We start from the raw sequence: 22,372 nt of genomic DNA, 5'->3' as shown, positions 1-22,372 counted from the left end.
AAAATTCTTCTGGGATTTTTCAGCAGAATTGGAATTTATTTAGGCTTCTTCAGGAATTTATATAGATTTTCCACCAGAAGCTCCTCCGAGAATCTTCTCTGCGAGCTCCTTAGGGAATTCTCAGGAGGTCCTCTGATGATGATGATGGTCCAGCTACAAACCCCAACAAAGGTTTCAGCTAGACGAGATATGTCTAGAGAATGAATTCTCTTGTTTCCGAGAATGCTTCTGGTAGTTTCCCAGGGTTCCTTTGAAAATCTCCCTGAGAGTTTCTTCAGAAATTCTTCAAGAAAATTCCTTCGAGAGTTCCTCCGGGAATTCCACCAGCAATTCATCCGAGTTTCTCCGGAAATTCCTCCGGAGTTCCACCAAAAGCTATTCCAGGAAATTATTCAGGATTTTTTCAGGAAATCATTTAGGCTTTCTTCAGAAATTAAGCTGGGAACTCCTGTCGAAGTTCTTCCGATAGTTTCTCTGGGAGCTCATCCGGGAGGTCCTCTGGGAATTCTTCTAGGAGTTCCTCCTTAAATTCCTCCGGGAGTTCTTACGGAGATCTTACAGGAGCTCCTCCGGCAGTTCCTTTGGGAATTCCTCCGGGAGATCCACCAGCAGTTTCTAGCGAGAATCCCTCCGGGAGTTTCACCTGCAGTTCCTCCGGGTGTTTCTCTGAAAAGGAACTCCCGGAGGAACTCCCAGAGTAATTTCCGGAGGAACTCCCGGGGGATTTTCTATAGGAATTTCCGGAGAAATTATCAGAGGAATTCTCGAAGGAACTGCCGGTGGAACTTTTGGAGGAATTTATTAAAGAACTACAGGAAGAATTTCCGTAGGAAATCCTGGAGGAACTCTAAGAATTCTAGGATGAACTCCCAAAGGAACTACCGTAAGAATTCCAGGAGGAACTCCTGGAAGAATTCTTAAAAGTCCTCTCCCGGCGGAATTTCCGTAAGAACTCCCAGAGAAATTCTCCGAGGAACTTATGGAGGAATTTGTAGATAAATGCCTAAATAAATGCTAAATGAATTCCTGGAAAGCCTGATTGAATTCCCGAAGAAACTACTGGTGGAACTTCAGAGGAACATCCGGTGGAATACCCTAGAGGAAGAGAAAAAATATTTCTGAAGGAACTTCCAAAATCCTATTTCCCGTGAAATTCCTGCTAAATATCGTCCAGGAATTCCCTGTAAAGTTAGATAGAGATATTACCGGAGAATTTCTTGGAAAAACTCCTGGAAGAACTCCCGGAGGAATTCCCACATGGAAGTCCTGAAATAGTTCTTAGAGAAGTTCCTAAAGGAATTTCCGAAAAAATATCTGAATGAATTCCCAGAAAAATACCAGGAGGAATTAATGCAGAAATTTCCAGATGAAATCCTGAAAGTATTCCCAGATTAATTGCTGAAGAAAATCTCTGCGGATTGTTCCGAAGAAATTTCTGAAAGAACTCTTGGCAGATATCCGAGGAAATTCCGAGCGAAGTCCGGAAGGAGTTCAAGTACACTTCCGCGGAAAAGCTCCCGGAGTATTTCGTGGAGAAGTACCTGAAGAAACTCCCGAAAAAATACCTGTCAGCATTTCTGGGGAAATACTTGGACGATATCCAGGAGAAATTCATGAAGATATTTCTAGAGGATTTCTTGAAGGATATTCTGAAGTAATTGCCAAAAGAATTCCAGATTGGAATGCTAGATGATTTCGCTATTGAATGTTTGGAGGTATTCCCGGAAGATTTCCTGGAAGTGTTCCGAGAGGAATGCCCCGAGAAGTTCCTAGAAGAATTTCCGAAGGAATTTTTTATAGATTTACAAGTGAAATTATGGAGCTAAATCGGAGGATTTCCGTAAGACATTTTTGAAGAAACTTCTGGTAGAGTTTTGGGAAGAAATTCCGTATGTATTGTTGCGGGAGCTATTGGCTGGTGGCTTCGCACAGATGCTTACAGCAAATAAAATACATATTTGTAATTCATTAGCTAAAAAGCTGAAATAATATATTTATTGATAGTTATTTACATAATTAGAAATAATGTATAACTCACAATTTCGGTGATTTGTCTGAAGCCGATTGCCTCCTTGCCAACAGAACCTCCACACTCGCTAAACAAGAGGTTTTGTTGTTATTCCTTACACATCTAAATTGGTTGATGTATAGCTAGGGTTGAGTATTATGCAATGAGGTGCGAAATGTAACATGTATTCTTGACGGAACTCTCGAATGCATGCCTGAAGGAAATGCCGGATTCTTCCTGAAGAGAGAATAGCCGAAGAAATGTCTAGAAGGAAATCTGGGAGAGAAGAAAAGATATCTTCAAGGAATTTCCTCGTGGATTTCCTAAAAAAAATAGTGGGGGATTTCAAGATAATGAGGAATTACAATTACATGAGAAGGATTTTCGAACGATTTTCAGAGGAATTTGTGGATAACTTTCCGGAGGAATTTAGAAGTTCCTAGGGGAGCTTCTATAAGGATTTCAAGGAGAATTTTTGAGCCAGAAATGTTTCGAGTTGTTTTGAACTTTCAAATATTATGGATCCTGGATGCCCTAATAAGTTTTGGCAATTTTTTGAATTTCAACCACTTTTTTCTCTCGTTAAGAGGGTCAAGTCGAGACGAGTCAAGTACGAGACACTGAAGACGGCCTTACTGTTGAGGTCGAAATACGTATCTGTCAAGATACAATTAAGTGGTGGAATTTCAATGGGATTGTACAAACTCGTCCTATGACAAGGGGGCACGTATTTCTGTATATGATTGGATCGTGAAGTGCACATGTGTGAAGGAATTCATTTCAGTACTCGTTCAATAATTCAGGGGGGGGCGACGGCCCCCCCCTGCCCCCCCTTGGCTACGCCCATGTACATAACCCCATTATTAGTCGACAATACGTATATAGTTTTCTTCTATAAAACGAATGTGTTTGTGTTTCCAAGTTTCAAATTTATATTTTGTGATATTTTTTACTATTTGTACAATATAAATGCGGAATCGATCGTGTTGCTGCTGGTCATGGAACGGCATCTTGTAGATGCTGATCACGCCATCTAGTGTGGGAGAACGCGAAGTTATAAAACTAATGTCTGCAGCGAAGAGCACAGAATTATTTAGTGCGGAATCAATCGTATTGTAGAAGCTTATTAAACGAAGCACATTGAATTGTGTTGGATTGATTTGAAACAGAGTTTTCGTCTTCATGTTTTCAAAATAACTTTGTTTACAATAAATATTCAGTCGCTTACCTAGGGGCTTCACATGAATTACCTTCTCTACTAACCAACGATTCCTTTCCCGTAGCGCTCACGGAGATGCAGAGCATTCCTCGGTCTTGTATACCAGCGGTTCTCAACCTGGGGTATATGTACCCCTGAGGGTACTTTCGCCGGGCCCAGGGGGTACCTCGGACGAAATGCTTAATGGCGGATGAATTACAATGATATGAAAATGCTAATATCATCTTCCAAACTTGGACGTACGTGTTCATGATAGAATTAGAGGCGAAAGTATAGAATTGATAGTTCCGTTAGGATACGGCAGGCATAAATAATGTTTTTATAGAAGTCGATTTGAAAGCGAGCGGAGGGCAATATTTGTGATGGCACATATCACACCTTCCTTTTGCCAGTGGAGATATATCAGCTTCCACACTGATATTCTTCCCTCCCCCTTCATACGGGAGCTTGGCAGAAGGAAGGTCGTGTTTAAAAGGCTCGGAAGCCTCCTTTCAAGAGGCTCGGAAGCCTCCTTTCAAGATGCTCGGAAGCCTCCTTTCAAGAGGCTCGGAAGCCTCCTTTCAAGAGGCTCGGAAGCCTCCTTTCAAGAGGCTCGGAAGCCTCCTTTCAAGAGGTTAGGAAGCCACCTTTCAAGAGGCTCGGAGGCCTTCAATAGTCAAAACATTTCCTACAGTCTGTCCCCTGATGTAAGAACTCAATTTTAATCGGGAAGTTTTAAAAAATGAAAATTTCAGAACAGTTTATGGAGAGCCATATATTTCGTTAGATTTCAGGTTAATTTTTGATATACTTGAAGAGCTACGACAATTTTCATTTACAGCAAAAAAATCATAGAGGTATCTCAATCAGGGTTGTAAATATTCGGCAGCACTGGATGAAGGTGATGTTTTTTTATATCATTTTTTTATTTTCTTCCTGCTTTGAAATCAACCTCACATTCCCGGAGAGGCAGAAAAGTAAACAACAGAACTCACATCACCCACAGCGCCGCGAAGATGAAATTTACCACAGCAAAATGTACACATTCACCCAGCAAATTGAAAAAATTCACCACGCTTTTAAGGACATAGTTGGAAGAGTACCAAGATGGCAGCCAATATGGCACCGGACCTTCCACGGGCCAACCCCACACCTCCCGCACTCCTCTCCCACCAACATTCGAATGCATCGAACAGCATCTAATAAAAGTTAATTATTCAAATTACTAACCTGTTCACAGCATATTTCCTTACTTCCCGTAATAATGAACATGTTTCTTCAATGAATCCAATGTATTCCGGCTCGAATTGTAGCATAAATTAGCAGTTTCGTGCCAATTTAATAGCCGTCCGCGATTTGTTGGGTTCATCACTACACTTCACTTCTTCTCAAAGGGCATTGGAATAATCAAGTTTTTACTCACTTCTCCGCACATGAGCAGCCCGAAATGTTGATAGAATGCAAATTGAACACCACTTTTTGAAATCAGTCACTTATTTGAACCGAAAACATAGTATAAACTGATAGATTTGCCCGAAAAAAAACGATTAAAAACTGATCGCGGAGCGAATGTAAACACCGCGGTGCACCGGCACCGGCAGCAGCAAACTAATAAGTAGGGTGGCTCAAAAAATAATTTTGCTTCGCCACGCTCAGTTGATTATGATTTATAATTTGGGTGTCATCCAATGGTTTGGGCTGGTTTGAATAGGCTTACCGTGCGCAGGTCGTTTCAGGTTTGTATGACAGTTGATATGGCGAGGTTGAATTATTCTGATTCTGGCACTCCGTCATTGGGCGATGGCGAGGGGGGAGACCATATGACGGGATGAAATATTTAAGAGCTTCAACTCCATAGACAATCCATATTGAATGGTCGTTCCAATAGTTGGGAGTCGATTTTAATCGAGGTTGCGATTCTTTCGCATGATAATTAGGCTTCTCAGAAGGCATCAGTGAAACGTGCAATTCAACAAAATACCCAGAATTTGTCTGTGATATCTATCGCATCAGGGGCAGATACTTCTAGTCTAGTCTAGTCTACACTATCGTACCAGGGGCAGATACTTCATACAAAAAGTGTGACATAAGGGTGAGTATAAAATGCTATATTTGCGTTACGTAATCAATGGATCTTTCCTGCAGTGCGGTTTTCGTTCACTGAAGTCTCTGATATGTTGCTTTCAGCAATGTGGGTTCTCTTTTCGCCAGCGTTTGGAGGGAAAGAGCCGTAATCAGTGTAATAAAAGGTTTAGTTTCCCATTCTAGTTTTCATACAAACTTGAACCGGCTTGCGCTCAACCAGTTTTTGTTCAAATCGGTTGTTTTAGGACACTCGGAGCATGGGACGGAATCGAGTGAGCGTGATGCTGCTGGGTCGTTTTTTGAACCACCCTACTAATTTTCTTTGTTTTTTATAAATACGACACCAATACTACTACAGTATATGACAGTTTTTACTGTACCAATACTATCAAAGCTTTGTTTTGGTACTCAACCCACCTTCACCTTAAATGGGCCACTCACAGTCATACGGTAAGGCGCGAACTGAGCAGCATGTCAGAGCGACTTGTGAGTGGCTGTATGCGAAATTGAATAGTCGGTGTTGGAAATGATTTTTCGGCTGCACCCAGTCGCACTCACCACGGCGGTGATGAAGGCGACAGCAGATTTTACTGAGATCCATGTTTTTCACTGCATTGACTGTGAAATATTTCTACCCTGATCTCAATTAATGCAAAAGTTCGAAGGGTACCTCTCAAGAAATTGGTTGAGAACCGCTGGTTTATAACAATGAGTGTTAAACTAATTTTCCTCTCCTAATCCTAAATTGACTGGACGTGACTAGCATCGTTATTGGTCATGGTTTGGAAACTCCGAAGCAAGTATACAATAAGAATAGCTTTTTTGTATCCCAAGAATATTATTTAATTGGTGAGCTGTGCATATTTGCTGTTTTTCGGACAATCATGATTAGCAATTACTATGTGTACAGTTAATCAAGCTAAGCTCTTCTTTGACTATTTCCACAATATGTAATGAACATTGAAGATTTGTGGACATTTCTAGATTTTCGAATGGAATTAGCAAAAAAATCCAGGGCGGGTTGAAATATCATTAAAATTGCTGAAAGTTCTTTACTTATGATTGCTTTTAGGTCATACTGACTAAAACAGCTGTTCTCATATGCCAAGGACACACAGAGAATAGCTCAGTTCGCCGTGCTGATTGTATATAAGACTATGGGTCTGTGCAATTCAATCTGAAGTACATATCTTTGTGCATTTTAGAAAGGTGCACAGCATTCTTCTAGTGAGCAAATGTAAGCTATATATATATGTAGACGAATAATAAGAAGGAATAAGTTTTGGCTGTTACGCACTTTTCAAATATCAATTATCTATCTGTGTATGCGCCTGACAGATGTGGATACATAATTGAGTAGCATAGCATAGCATATGTGATTGTACAAATCGTGGGTGGCTATACAATGCTCAATTGAGCAATCTACTGTATATTGTCGCAAATTGGTACTTGGGATTAGTACCTTTTCCTATACAGTAGCAGTTGTATACCTGGCCACGTCCTTACAATCACGGAAGGAAGGGAAGGAATGTTAGTTCAACATCTACTAGTGAAGATGCAGGGAACCCATACTACCTTCATAGATGTTTCGGGAAGGAAAATTTGTGTTAGTGGGAAAGGTGAATAATAGGGAGCTCTATTCGACAATATAGAGCGTTTGTCAATAACAGTATATGCTGAAAAAATAATAAAATATATTCATCAATTTACTTACGAACCGTCCAAAGGAGGACAAAATAACCTGGATTTTACAAATCTTTCGCGCGATCGTTCTGCCGTCCGAAACAAGAGCCAACTCGCACTGAACTAATTAACTTTATTATTTACCGGCCGCGCAATGCAAAACACAAAATTTCGGCACATCGCGCGATCGTTCTGCCGTCCGAAACAAGAGCCAACTCGCACTCAGATGTGGATACATAATTGAGTATCCCACTAAATAAAAAAATAAATTAAGCATTAATTTTCTGATTTTGAATTAGCTCAATACTATAAAACCATTATTCATTATTACATTATTCTTAAGTGAACTAAGATTTTAAACGAAATTTGAATCCGTATATGAAAAATCCCACAATTTCTATATTTTTTTATACTCTCTGATATGAAAGCGGCATAAATGCTGGGTTATTGCCTTATCGCCAATGGTATATACGGCGAGAATGCGGTGATTTATCACAGACTGCCTCTTCTGTTATTATAATAGACTGAAAAAAAGTGAAATCCGAATTGAGTACATAATGTGAAACCAATTCAATCAAAATTCCGCGGAAAAAAATTGAAATTTCGTTTCGTTTCGAAAAATTTCGAATCAAATGAACCTTGATTTCGTTTCGTTTCGAAGTTTCGAAAGTAAATCCATATTTCGTTTCGATCCGAATCAACATAAACATTTTAAATTTCGTTTCGTTTCGTTTCGTTAGGAAAAAGTGTGTTATCGCATACCCTTACTGCGGTATATAATTCGGGCCTGGTGGCCTCACAACTGAATCTCAAACAACGAGCTCCATCATCGTTGTCACCAGAGGCCGATAGCAACAGAAATTCGGGATCGAAAGTGGGGCTGGGTCGGTCACACTCTACGTAGGGGCGGAAACGAAATCTGTAAAAAAGCATTAGACTGGAACCCAGCGGATGGCGGAGAAGCCTCAATAAAGAAATAAAAGAAGTCGACCGAAATCTAACCTGGCAACAGGTTAAAGCGATAGCCGGGCAACGCTTAGGATGGAGATCTTTCAAGCCGGCCCTTTGCACCACCGGAGGTGTACAGGATCCATAAGTAAGTAAGTATACAGACATCATGCAGATTACAGACATTATACAGACTTTTGATTGATGTTACAGACTTTTACAGACATTTGTTATCTTTGGAGAAAAACCAAAGCAGAAAAAAATCATGAAAACCTGAGAATCTCCGATGATAGGGAATCCTGAAAGAACAACACCAAAGAAATTCGAATCAATTTTTCTGAGGACCCCGGAATTTTAGTTAGGAATTCTAGAAGTAAGCCTGGAATATGCTTAAATGTATATTTTTTGAAATAATTGTACAAACCTCATAAAGATTTTATAAATAATTCGAAGGTGAACTTGGACACTTGAATGGAAGAACTTGATTTTACAAGCATCCGCTGACAAAATGCACCTCAGAGTTGCTAACGTCACAGACATTGCAGATAGTACAGAAAGGGCTCCTGCCGAAATTATGCAAGGGCCGCCTGTGTCCGATTCGGAGCCGCGAGATGATCTGCTGTTAAAATAGGGAACATATGTCCACGCCGATGTGGTCCCTTTAATTTTCCGGAGGTAAACGGATGTAGTTGTCCAGTTTTTCCCAGTTTTCTCAAATGATTTTCTTCATGCAGGTTTTGACATCACCAAACGGGACGGACGGATGTTGGCCCTGAGGTCCGACTTCGGCAAGGAGATCTGCCTTGTTGTTGCCAGGCACTCCGCAGTGCCCCAGGATCTAAGAAAGGTTGTGTTCGAGAGCGTGTTCGCTAAGATGCTTTTGGATCCTGTTGTGCTTAGGCTTATAACTCTGGAATGTGGAGATGGCGCTGGCAGAGTCTAAAAGTACGAGGATGGGCTCCCTGGTCGGGTAGAATACGGCGCCGTGGCTGCTTCAGCCGAAAAAATGCAGCACATATCTGGGAGGCGGTCCGAGATAGTGAAACCGGTCCCAGTGACCCCAATGCCGACTTCACCCATCCGTAAAACTGTGTTCATAGTTGTGGAAATATCTGTGGCTCAACCACCGACCGTCTAAGAGCCACGGAATTGTCATCCCCTGCGGAAATTGCAAACTATTTATATTCACCGCAGGCCGTACCCAGGTAGCACACTTGTCATATATTAGTAGTTGTGACTTATATACGACTAAATCTAGTCACATTGGAGTTGCTGCTACAAAATTGATCGGAATTGTGCTACTAGGGTAGTGTGTCGATTCCGTCCCCCTTCAGCTAGAAGAGGGATCTTGTATTCTCCAGCGGAAGTTCGCGGAAGTACGAAAGGAACGAGAGTCTCCGATCAATGGAGACTCCGAGAGCTTCCACAATCTTTTTATTATGGATGGGTTAGTCCCCTAACCAGCGGAATGAGAACGTGTCCTCGAACGCATTTGCTGGATGTCAGAGTCTACTAAGTTCCATACAAAAGCAAGGAGGTTGCCGAGAATCCCCATTATAATTTATTTTTATTTCCAAATATGTCACAACAATACTTTTCAATATAAGATTTAAAACGAACATAACCACAATCTTCAATGTTTGGCTCCGGCACAAGTTTGACAAGCAAATTGATTCTATCCGCACCACCCAGGATTGAAGTAACCCAAAACTGTTCAGATTAGTTTTAGGTATTTCTATTCCATTCTTGGCATGGCATGGCGGCTGTTCTTTGCCTCACATACAGGGCACTGCATGTATGAATTATTTTCTCTGTCGTTCTTTATGAAAGTTAGAAAATGTTTGAGAAGCATTTGCATTCTTTCTTCGTAATCAATTTCTCAAAATTCCGATTTTGCTTATATTTTTGACACCTTTATAACCGTAATTCACGCATTTTGTTTCCGATATTTACATTAATTTTATACCAAAAGATCATGGAAAATGTTTCGGAATTGAAACCATAAATGCAAACGTGTGCAACGGTTTGTTACAGAATGGACTTATGTTGTATTATTGCTTGTATAACTATAATTTCTTCAGAAATTGATATTCATGTAGAACGGAACGGTTTAGAGTTGAGAGAATAACAAAATCATATCTTTATTTAAAGTAATTGAATAATAACACGCACATACGTGGTCACCAGTACGGTGGCTTGATCAGAACTGTCCTTTTTCGAACATTTTTGCCGAGGGCTACACCTGATTCTCCCACACGGCCTTTCCTGACACTACTTTCGACCCGGAAGTGTCCATGGTTTAATGCAGTCACCAGCAGTAGTCGTCTTCCTAGGTCCATCGGCTTCGTCACAGGCCTTGAGCACTTCATAACGGTCGTTGGGTAGAGCTTCAGTTATTTCATACGGCCCAAAGAATTTCGGTTTAACTTTCAGGCCCACACCGAACTGGGTCTTCGGTATCGCCACCAGATCTTCAACTTTGTATTTCACCGTTGACTTACGGCGAAGATCATAATACTTCTGGTTCTCTTCTTGTATCTTCTGGATGTTCTTCTGCGCTATACTCCGCAACTCGCTCCGTTCTTCTTCAAAACACTTTTGAATCTCTTTCCGCAGTAATTCATGTAGGATGAGGTCTTCTTTCGTTCGCATCTTCACGCCAATCAGTAGTTCGAAAGGTGTCATGTTAATCGCTCTTTGCCAACTGTTGTTTAAGTACTTCTGAACGTCACTTACATGCTTAAACCATTCTTCCGGTTTGTCGATGGACATCTTGGTGATCATCGGAATAATGATTCGATGGACACGTTCCACTTGTCCATTGCCACGAGGCACTCCAGTAACGATCTTATGTAACTCAACGTTTTCATCTTCGCAGAACTTAGTGAACAAGCCCGACGTAAATGCGGCCCCTCGATCAGAAACGATTCTTCTTGGATTACCGAAGGTATCGGTGATAACACGTAACTTCTTTATCATTTCTTCTGCGGTTGTTGACTTCGTGGGGAACAGCCATACGAACTTTGTAAAGGCGTCAATAACGGTCAAGATATAGTTGTAGGACTTCCTTGTAGATGGCATGGGTCCTAGGTGGTCGACATGAAAGGTGTCTAAAGGAACATCACCTTTCGGGATGGGGTGCAGTTCCCCCTCAAGCTTTCCCCGTTTCTTCTCACTAACAATGCAAGCAACACAGGTAGCTATACACCGTTTGATTTTGTCTTCAAGTCCCAGTATGTAGTAATCCGCGATGATCCTTTCCTTCACTTTCTTGACCCCGAAATGTCCTCTTTCATGTGCCGACCGAATTATCTCTGTCTCCATTGACTCTGGAACATAGATCCTTTTTGACTCTCCATCACCTTTGTACAAGATACCATTGTCCACAGAGTAGTCATCTACCTTATCTCCTTGCTCCAAACTAGATAGAATCGTCATCGCTTCTTCATCGTCCTTCTGTGCCGCACGAACCTTGGCGACAATTGGTGCAGATATGACCATTACACTTGCTCTGGACAGAGCATCAACATGGGGCATCTTATCTCCACGGCGATGTTCAACCTCATAGTCGAACTCAGCGAGATCCACGACCCATCTTGCAATACGTGGGTTAAGCTTCTTCTTGGATATCGAATCTTTGAAGGCCATACAGTCCGTAATGATTTTGAATTTCCGTCCAAGTAGGTAACAGCGGAACTTTCTAATGGATTCGACAGCAGCCAACGTTTCCAACTCGTAGGAATGATAATTCTTTTCAGAACCATTGGTTAATCGACTGTAGTAATAGCAGGGGTGGAATTTCCCATCGTCCTTTGCTTTTTGCATCAGAATACCAGCCAACGCTTCCTTGCTGGCATCGGTATGAACTTCTACGTCGCCATCAGGGTGAAAAATACGCAATACTGGGAAGCTAGCCAAAATTTCCTTAACGTGGTTGAAGGAATACACTGCATCGTCATCGAACTGAAATAAACTTCCCTTTTTCAACATACCTGAAAGCGGACGCGTTATACTTGCGAACGCCGGAACAAACTTCCTGAAGTAGCTGGCTAGTCCATAAAACCGTTGCAGTTGCTTCGCTGTTGTCGGCTGCGGGAAACGCAACAATTTCTCGACCTTCGCTGGGGCCGGTTCCACACGACCATCGTAAATTGTGTAACCGAGATGTTCCACTCGACGTTGCAGGAAAGCACACTTCCAATTAAACTGCAATCCAGCCTTCTTAGCCACTTCCAGTACACGTTTCAACACTTCTAATCCTTGGTTTTCATCACCTGACGGAATGATGACGTCGTCCACGAATGCCATAATCGACCCGTCATTAATCAAATCTTTGAACACCGTGGTGATGAATCGATTGAACGCGTTACCACTGGTGCACAATCCAAACGGTGCTCGAAGGAATTCATATTGTCCGTCACTCGTCACGAACGCGGTGTACTTGCGACTATTTTCATCCACTGGTATATGGAAGTACGAATTCTTCAGATCGAGCGTCGTGTAAACGCGAGCTCCCCGAAAGCTGATCGATTTGCTCCTCTACGTTGGGCATCGGAAACTTGTCGCGCACCACTTTTTTGTTCAGTTCGCGGTAATCGATACAAACACGGTACGATCCGTCCTTCTTCGGAACAACCACAACCGGACTTGCATATTCGCTTTCGGATGGCTGTACTATGCCACTATCCATCCATTCACTGATTTGTCTCTTCACCACTTCCTTTTCCAACTGCGCCAAGCGACGTGGATTTTCGCACACGACAACGTTATCCTTTAGTTTAATCGATAATTCATTGGCTGCAACCGCCGACTCACTCGACTTGTAGTTCTCAACTAATTCCAAAACTTTTTCGCGGTATTTGTACGGTACCGAAATTTCGTGTTCACCAATGTACCCCACACGACGGATCCATTTGGCATCACACGGCTCTTGATCTCCGACTTTTGTTGAAAACTTTTTCACACGCGCACCGTCGGGAGTAATCGAATAATCAACACTGTTTAGGAAATCCATTCCAATCAACAGCTGCATGTCGATGGCGTCGACCGGCACGACATAAAAACGCATAGAGTAATTCTCATGTTCAATTTTGGCGTCGAGATCTGTTTCACCGCAAACCATGTTCACTTTGCCACCGTAGCCGCGTACTTTCATCGATGATTTTCTTAACGGTGGACAGGATTCCGGTAAATCCGTCCACAAATCCCGCCGAATCAACGAAATTTCACTCCCGGTATCGATTATCGCGGAAAAGTTGCGACCGAACAACTTTATTGTCAAACAAGGTTTGCCGTCGGCTTGCACCACATTCACTTTGGATACCACTTTTTTGTCACTCTCCTTTTTCTCCTTCTTTTTGCTGCAATCTTTTGACAGATGACCGAACAAGTTACAACAAAAACATTTCGGTCCGTTACTTTTTTGTGGGCACTCGTTTGCTACGTGAGTACACGTAAAAAAATAACCTTATATGTTATGGCAAAAAACCATTCGAAAATACTTATACTCTTCATTATGCCACCTAATGAATGATCCCATATCAAAAAGCTAATAACATTCATAAGTTAATGAAAAGTATAAGTTTCCGAATGTATGTGACTAATGCGATGTATAAGTTTTTTCTTATACATGTCATTAAGCGCCTGCTTTGGCAAAAAAGTATTAGAAATATTAATAATAAACAACATTAAATTTTTTTACGTGTAGCTTCACCGCAGTTGAAGCAATTGCGCTTCGCGTCGAACTTGTCGCTCTTCGTTGATTCTGATTTTGTGCGCTCTTTCTTTCGGCAGACGCCGTCGTCAGGCTTCGATTTGCGTTCCGCTTTCCGCTGTACTTTCTCGAAATTGAGCAACTTCTCTTTCAACTCACGGATAGTGCTGGCTTCGTACAGAAGGGATCGATGGAATTCGTCATCCGTTATTCCGTCGACGATGTACTCACAGATGCTAGGCTCATCTAAATCGATCGCGAGGGCAATTCGTTGCATTTCGTACACATAGTCTCGCGTCGATTCCGTCAACTTCTTCTTACGTCCTGCCAACACACGGTGGACATCGCTTGCCCGTACAAAAGGAGAAAATTCACGAACAAGGGCAGTCTTTAGCTTCGAGAATGTTGTCAAGTTGCGCTGGGAAAATACGAATCTCCGTGCCGTTCCGACCAACTTTTCCTGCACATAAACATCTTCTGCTCGTCATTCCAGAATGCTATTTTCGACATAGCTTCGAACTGGTTCATCCAAATTTTCACATCCTGTCCGTCGTCTGCACCAAACGCTTCGATGCTGTCCTCGACATCACGGAATGAGTATGGTCGCTGCTCCTGTTGTGCGAGTGGAATTCTCTTCGGTGTAGATGTTTCTCTCTTTCTAATCGCCGCTGGTGTAAAAAATTCGTCGTCGGCGCGTCGTTCATCGTTTCCAACTTTTACATCCTCGTCGTGGTGATTGCGACCTTGCGCCGCGTCGTTAGCTTCAGAAGCATCTTCGTTTTCAGCCATCGTCTTGTCGTGAGTGATGATCCGTTTCGCCATGGTCGTTTTATTTCCCGTCATCGGCAATCCTCGTTTTTCGCACTCTCGTTGTATGCCAAGCTTGGTGAACGTGTCGCACAAAATTGCAACGTCGCCCTCCATCTTGAATCGACCGATTCTCCTCGTTTCACTTGTGATTCGCGACTTCGTATTCGCGAATTATTTTAATCACACTTCAATTACAGCGCACTGTCTCAACAACTCTCCATCCCGGACGAGCCCCCATGTAGAACGGAACGGTTTAGAGTTGAGAGAATAACAAAATCATATCAAGCATAATTTTTCATAACGACGTATGTAACAAAAGTAAACAAAACGGGGTTTTTAATACAACGTGACAATCATACGCGGCTTTATATAATACGCATCGATTTTACTGATTTTAGATCTAAAAATTCTTTAATTTAATCTTTTTGCGAATCGACGTATGTAAAAATTTCTATTTTTGAAGTCTCACTGTTACATACGTCGCTTTAACATATGGGAACTAAGAGCGACCTATGTAACAAAAAAAATCAAAACAAAACAAAACTGCAGTTGCGTCAATCGTGCACTATGGAAAACCGACCAATGTACACCGACGTACGTGTAGCATACCGGTGTATGTACAATTTTATCGTTTTTCACAATGAATTTGAATGAACTGAGCTTTACTGTGAAGCACGCTTATTACGTGTCTTGTAATGATGCATGCCAGCGGAAAAAAGTATTGAAAAAAGATTTAGTTTTAAAACAGTTTTAGAAAAAGTTTTGCCAACTTTCAGCAAAGGATTTCTCGAATCCTCATATTTGTTACATACGTCGTTATGAAAAATTATGCTTGATATCTTTATTTAAAGTAATTGAATAATAACACGCACATACGTGGTCACCAGTACGGTGGCTTGATCAGAACTGTCCTTTTTCGAACATTTTTGCCGAGGGGCTATCCGATTCTCCCACATTCATGCAACTGTTTTCTCAAAATTTCCGAAAGGGAGGACATTTTAGCGCAAAAGGAGGACATTTGATTTTTAATGAAAAAGGAGGACATGTCCTCCTTTATGATACCATATGGTCACTAGGGTGGCTCAAAAAGCTCTTTTTCAAATTTTTTGATGGGCCGCCCTTTTAATCGGTTCTATTTGATGCCCTGATGCTCTGGACAAAATTTCAGCCAAATCGGTCAAAGTTTGGGCGGTGCTAAACTCGTTGGAAGTTTATATGGAAAAATGTATGCAGAAACACCCAAAAACAGTGATTTGCAGTTGGACGGCACAATTTACGATCAAGAATCATGATACTCATTCAGCTTTTGTAGAATTAAATACAGAATGTTATGCTGAAAACCGCGAGAAGATTAGAGCTTATTAGGCAAAGATATTAGCATTTTACTGGAGTGTTGTAGGGGTGAATTTATTTCTTTTCAAAGGTAAAAGAAACGAAATTTGCTCAAACCCCACTTCAGAGAAATGCTGATAACTTAGCCGGGCAAACTCTAATCTTCTCGCGGTTTTCTGCATACCATTCTGTATTAAATTCTTCAAGATCTGAATGAGTATCATAATTCTTCATCGTAAGTTGTGCCGTCCAACTGCAATTCACTGTTTTTGGATGTTTCTGCATACATTTTTGCATATAAACTTCCAACGAGTTTAGCACCGCCCAAACGTTGGCCGATTTGGCTGAAATTTTGTCCAGAGCATCAGGGCATCAAATAGAACCGAATAAGAGGGCGGCCCATCAAAAAAGTTGAAAAAAGTTTTTCCCATACTAATCTGAGCCACCCTAATGGTCACCCTATGCTCGGAGCGCCCCTGCCTTCATGCGCAGCTGTAACAAACTGGAATGAAGCATCGTGGCGCTTATAGATTCAGGGCTTATAAAATATCTTCAGAACCGTTCAACAAAGTTGCTAATGTTAGTTAGACTATAACCATTGTCTGCTCATCTCCTCTCCTGTTATAGTCCCTCAAGCAAGCCTTCCTCTTGTTGTCCATTTTAATGTCGGCATATGAGCCTCCTCAATAAAGAAAGTATTGATCAAAAAAGTACCGTAGACTTCTGCAGCAAGCTGAAAAGTTAGCTAAAGAAATTTCAAAATAGGAACTGTTTGATGCGAGTTTGTTCTAGAAGAACTGAACAAGGGTATGTGGATAATGAGCAAAAAACGTTTTTGAATTGACTAAGCATTATATTTCATAATACACATTTCGCATTACCGGATTAGTTAGCAATTTGGGTGTAAATAGTTTGAAAAACAAGAATAATTCTTGCTATATTCTTCATGTACACCCAATTAGCCAAGTACTTCGGACTTAATAGTTTATAACTATTTACAAAATAGACATAAATCACAAATACATATAAATATTGGCTAGGGAAGAAATAAGCAGATCTAAATTGACACAACTAGCTTCTAAGTAGGCAAGACCCCCCGCTTAGGTCGCGTTGACCGTGTACATAAGAATCAAACGGAACCCAAATGTAACTCGTGTGTTTTGACACTTGTTGCGATGACTGCATTAAAATTATCTAGCTTGGAAGAACTTTGCATCACTTCCCCCTAGGATATTCACATTTATGCTCGGTGGATTTCACTAAATACTTTTTTCGACATCGTTCACGCCGCTACCGGCGCAAACTTGTGCAGAATCTTGTGCGCTTCGTTATAGTCCGGTTGGGTGTACTCCTTCACTCTTTGTATCCAAGCCGTCAGCTTTGGTCGATCCACGCGTGCATCGTATCCGGTTAGTTCTAAAAAGTATAAAAATTATCCTAGTGAAACAACTTCCTCAATTCAAATTGCACCCACTTGGCTGTTCGATCTCACAGGCTGCCACCAGATCGGCAATCGTGATATCATCGCCTGCTATGAACCGCATGTCCCGCTGCAACACGTTCGACTCGATAAAATCCAAACATCCGATCATCTCCGCTTGCAACCGCTTGGCAACTTTTGGTTCCACGGCTTCCCCCCGCAAAGGCCCTCGCCATACGTAGCGCACATAGCTGGCACAATGCAACCGAGTGTTCGAGTGCTGCCACTCCAGGTATTCGTCGACCCGGGCCCTCCTCCGGCTGTCCCGCGGATACCAATGGTCCGGGACAGAAAATTCCCGCGTCAAATATCGCAAGATGGCAATGCTTTCTGCCAGTTTGAAGTTATTTTCCGTCACAATGGCGGGCACCTTGCCGAAACGATTCACATTTTGCATATATTCTGGCGCCGAGTGTTCCCCTACAATTGCAGATATAGGGAAAAAAATCACAGTTTGCATTCAATTTATTATCGAAAACAACATGATGAAAATAAATTGACGGTCCATTTAGAACTTTCAATTCATCCTTCGCGTGCCTCTACGCGTAAACAACGTCTCAGAGAAAGGCCAATCAGATTGATTATAGGGTTTGAACGACTTTGAACTTGATACATTTACGCACATGCGACCGAGGCTGTGTGCGAACGCACGTGTTTACGGAGAGGGAGAGCAAAATGGCATTGACAGTTCGGCTTAGTTTCGAGGGCACTCACATTTTCGCAGCGCAATGGGACACTTTTGATGGGGTATTTTGTTCTGTTCAAGGAAAATGTACAGAGCTCGGCAAGGTTGCGATATCAGGTCGTAGTAGAAGCGAATGTTGCGACCGGATGCCATAGCAGTGGATCCGATATAAGATAACACTTTGAAAATGCACTTAATTTCGGTGGAGGCAAAGATTCACACGGATTCGAATGGAGAACGCACTTTTTACGATAGGAGAATTAGGTCGAAAACATATTAAGGTAGGTATGTGCTTGCTTGGCGTCTCCTCACTCAACTAAGCTGGCGAAAGAAACGAGAATACGCAAACCGCGATCAGCTGATAGAGATGTAGCCGTGTGTGCGGCGAGTGACGCACGTGTTTGTTTCAATCACTTGGAGAGGGATAGGGCATTAGAAATAGTTACTGCTTTGGATTTTATATAGCTATCGATTTGCATTATTAATAAATCAATTAATTTGATTTATATGCAGTCAGTATGATCACGTAAGATACTCGTTTTCTTTCAATACTTCCATAAATTCATGTGTATTACAGTCTCAGATGCTTTGAAACGAAAATGAAAACCTGATATGTAACTACTTCCGAAATTAACATCTGTATCATTAAAGAAAAATCTGTTTGGCAACACTGGATGGAGATTACTTTGACTGCCTTCCAGGACGATGAGAATTACCTGAGACGGAGATACTCATTAAAGATCAGCGAAAGGTGCTCAAAGAACGGAGCACTCTTATGTTTGAGCTCTAGATTTAGGTTGCTGTCGAAGACTGGGACCTCCATGTTTTTCGTTGATTTGACGTAGGCTAGCACGGCACGGCAAATGCTGGGTAAAGCGTACCATTGGTACTTCGCGTACCCGAAGGAATACGATAGACCCCATTTTTGCGGCCCTTAGGCTTTTACCCAGGAACTCCTATCCCTACCTCCTCGTGGCGCTGGCCGGGATACGAGCAACTTTAGGGAAGATCGGGTAACCAACCCCAGTGGGAACTATGGTCGTATGCTGATAGGGAAGGGGGGATTTTCTCCTCTCCGGAGGTGCAAATCTGATCGAGCGTCTGTTCTCCATGTTAGGAGTGGCTCACAACTGCGTCTGTTCCCCATGGGCGGCTGATCATCGTCCGAGTGCCAGCGAGGGGCACCATGTTACATGTCAGCATCGATGCACCATGTCAGCATCGAGAAGGGAGCCCCTTCCACGCGATCTAGGTAGCGCAATTCTGCTAAGGTAACCTACCGAAAATTCTACAGTTACCAAGAAAGGCAAAAGTAGAGCAAACGGATTGATTCAACGGCAACATACCCGGCAACGAATAAAGGACAACAATTGAGAAGTCGGATCTTGGAACGTGAAAACTTTGAATGGACCCGCACGTGTGGGGCTCCTGGCTCATGAGCTGCAGAAGCTCGGCGTGAGTGTGGAAGCAGCCCTGTCATTGGTACGGAAAGCCTTCATTCCTGTTAAGTCTGCAAACCCTGCTTTGTGCCCCCACCGATAGTATATTTCTCGACTACGATTATGAACTCTGTAACTGTCAAACATATCGTGCTTTTATGTTTTTATTCAACTTTGTATCTCAGCACTCAACAGTAAATAAAGAACACGTTTTGTTTTAGCTCCGTAAATGTTCCGGGTTTTATTTTTTTTATTTTTTTTTTTTTTAACTAATTTTATTTGCTAATTATCTAATACATGCATTTATCTCTTAGACTAGGTGTTCCGTGTTTTCTTAACACTATCATCCTTATTTGCTATGTTACGCATTTAGATATTATTAATACATTTCAATTGCCTCTGGCAGTTACGATATTTCCTCTGGTTGAATTAAACCATGTAGGAATTACAATGTTTTCTACTTAAACTAAACTTAACCTAATTTATACTAAGGGTACAAGGAGCTTATCGTTGCAATAGAAGATTGCAACGATTTTTGTCTAAAATTGGAAATTATTTTGTTGGACATTTGTTGCAATGTCTCAATATTAGAAATTCTATGAAGTTCATTGGTACTATACCACGGAGGTAACTTCAGAATCATTTTCAAAATTTTATTTTGAATCCTCTGAAGTGCCTTCTTTCTGGTATTGCAGCAACTAGTCCATATTGGCACAGCATACAACATGGCTGGTCTAAAATTTGTTTGTAAATCAAAAGTTTGTTCTTAAGACAAAGTTTTGATTTTCTGTTTATAAGTGGATATAGACACTTAATATATTTGTTACATTTGGCTTGAAGGCCTTCAATGTGATTTTTAAAAGTTAATTTTTGATCTAGCAGAAGTCCTAAATATTTAGCTTCGCTAGACCAATTAATTCATAGTGACAATATGTCTGCTAGAAGGTTTCAAATAAGAAGCTCTCGGCTTATGTGGGAAAATTATAAGCTGAGTTTTGGAAGCATTCGGGGAAATTTTCCATTTTTGCAAGTAAGTGGAGAAAATATCCAAACTTTTTTGCAATCTACTACAAATGACACGAAGGCTTCGCCCTTTGGCTGAGAGACCTGTGTCATCTGCAAACAAAGATTTTTGACACCCTGGTGGTAAATCAGGTAAGTCAGAAGTAAAAATGTTATACAATATGGGCCCCAGTATGCTGCCTTGGGGACACCAGCTCTAACAGGTAATCTATCAGATTTAGAATTCTGATAGTTTACCTGCAGTGAGCGATCTGATAAATAATTTTGGATCAGTTTAATAATGTACAGAGGAAAATTAAAATTCATCAATTTTACAATCAAACCTTCATGCCAAACACTGTCAAATGCTTTCTCTATATCAAGAAGAGCAACTCCAGTCGAATATCCTTCAGATTTGTTGAGCCGAATTAAGTTCGTAACTCTTAATAACTGATGAGTGGTTGAATGCCCATGGCGAAAACCAAATTGCTCATCAGCAAAAAATAGAATTGTCATTAATATGAACCATCATTCTATTAAAAATAATCTTTTCAAACAGTTTGCTTATTGAAGAAAGCAAACTGATTGGGCGATAACTAGAAGCCTCAGCTGGATTTTGTCCGGCTTCAAAATTGGAACAACTTTGGCGTTTTTCCATTTATCTGGGAAGTATGCCAATTGAAAACATTTGTTAAAATAAATTAACCAAAAGGATAAAGAGCTCTCAGGAAGTTTTTTTGATAAGTATGTAGAAAATACCATCATCACCCGGGGCTTTCATATTTTAAATTTTCTAGTAATAGATCTCACTTCATCCAAATTAGTTCCCAACGAAGGGTCAAAAACATTATCTTGGTTGAGAATGTCTTCGAAGCTTCGTGTAACCTGATCCTCAATTGGACTAGTGAGACCTAGACTAAAATTATGGGCATTCTCGAACTGCTGAGCAAGTTTTTGAGCCTTTTCGCCATTTGTTAATAAAATTTTATTTCCCTCTTTAAGCGCTGGAATTGGCTTTTGAGGTTTTTTAAGAATTTTCGTTAATTTCCAAAAGGGTTTCGAACTGGGATCCAACTTCGAGACATTATTCTCAAAGTTGGTATTTCTCAGAATAGCGAAACGTTTTTTAATTTCATTTTGCAAATCTCGCCAAATAACTTTTAAAGTAGGATCGCGAGTTCTTTGGTATTGCCTTCGCCTCACATTTTTAAGACGGATCAGTAGCTGAAGATCGTCGTCAATAATAATGGAGTTGAATTTAATTTCACATTTAGGAATTGCAATGCCTCTGGCTTCGACTATTAAATTTGTCAAAGATACGAGAGCATTATCAATATCACTTTTGGTATCGAGAGGAATATCAACATCAAAATTCCTATCGATATACGTTTTATAAAAATCCCAATCAGCTCTATGATAATTAAAAGTAGAGCTGATTGGATTATAAATGGCTTCTTGTGAGATTTCAAATGTCACAGGAAGGTGATCAGAGTCAAAGTCAGCATGAGTTACCAATTGGCCACACAGCTGACTTGAATCCGTTAAAACTAAATCAATTGTAGAAGGATTTCGACTGGAAGAAAAACAAGTTGGTCCATTGGGATATTGAATAGTATAATATCCCGCAGAACAATCTTCAAATAAAATTTTACCATTGGAATTGCTTTGAGCATTATTCCATGAACGGTGTTTGGCATTGAAGTCACCAATTACGAAGAATTTAGAGTCAGAATTTGAAGATCAGCTTTCAACAAATTCTTTTGCTGCCCATTGCATTGAAAAGGCAAGTAAGCTGCAATGAAGGAAAATTTTCCAAAATTTGTTTCAACAGAAACTCCCAAGGTTTCAAAAACTTTGGTTTTGAATGAAGAAAATAATTTATGTTTGATACGTCTATTGATAACAATGGCGACCCCACCACAGGCGCTGTCAAGACGATCATTTCTGTAGATAAAATAGTTTGGATCTCTTTTAATGGAGAGTCCTGGT

At 41.1% G+C, this 22,372-nt stretch overlaps 3 protein-coding genes across 8 annotated transcripts in view; 1 reads left to right on the top strand and 2 right to left on the bottom strand.

Annotated features, from left to right (window-relative positions):
* Positions 1–22,372, top strand: part of LOC134215807 (post-GPI attachment to proteins factor 2-like) — a 405,279-nt gene that overhangs the window by 235,559 nt on the left and 147,348 nt on the right. The window lies entirely within an intron of this gene.
* LOC134207723 (histone deacetylase 6) overlaps positions 1–22,372 on the bottom strand; it is a 287,433-nt gene that overhangs the window by 205,587 nt on the left and 59,474 nt on the right. The window lies entirely within an intron of this gene.
* On the bottom strand, positions 16,622–18,247 carry LOC134215770 (glutathione S-transferase theta-3-like). Its single transcript, XM_062694893.1, has 3 exons — positions 17,972–18,247; positions 17,252–17,677; positions 16,622–17,193 (listed from the first exon to the last, which is right to left on the bottom strand). The coding sequence occupies exons 1-3, from the start codon at positions 18,093–18,095 to the stop codon at positions 17,060–17,062; spliced, it is 684 nt and encodes a 227-aa protein (XP_062550877.1). The 5' UTR covers positions 18,096–18,247; the 3' UTR covers positions 16,622–17,059.

Source organism: Armigeres subalbatus, chromosome 1 (genome assembly GCF_024139115.2).
Source record: "Armigeres subalbatus isolate Guangzhou_Male chromosome 1, GZ_Asu_2, whole genome shotgun sequence".
NCBI classification, from domain to species: Eukaryota; Metazoa; Arthropoda; class Insecta; order Diptera; family Culicidae; genus Armigeres; species Armigeres subalbatus.
The sequence above is the reverse complement of the archived record's forward strand: the minus strand, read 5'-3'. Positions and strand labels throughout refer to the sequence as shown.

Bases quoted from the DNA above. Each gene is read 5' to 3' on its own strand.
- LOC134215770 (XM_062694893.1), bottom strand. From the start codon at position 18,095: ATGGCATCCGGTCGCAACATTCGCTTCTACTACGACCTGATATCGCAA. The intron at 17,678-17,971 runs GTGAGTGCCCTC...CTGCAATTGTAG, and splicing joins TCCCATTGCGCTGCGAAAAT to GGGAACACTCGGCGCCAGAA. The intron at 17,194-17,251 runs GTGGGTGCAATT...TATACTTTTTAG, and splicing joins CTGTGAGATCGAACAGCCAA to AACTAACCGGATACGATGCA.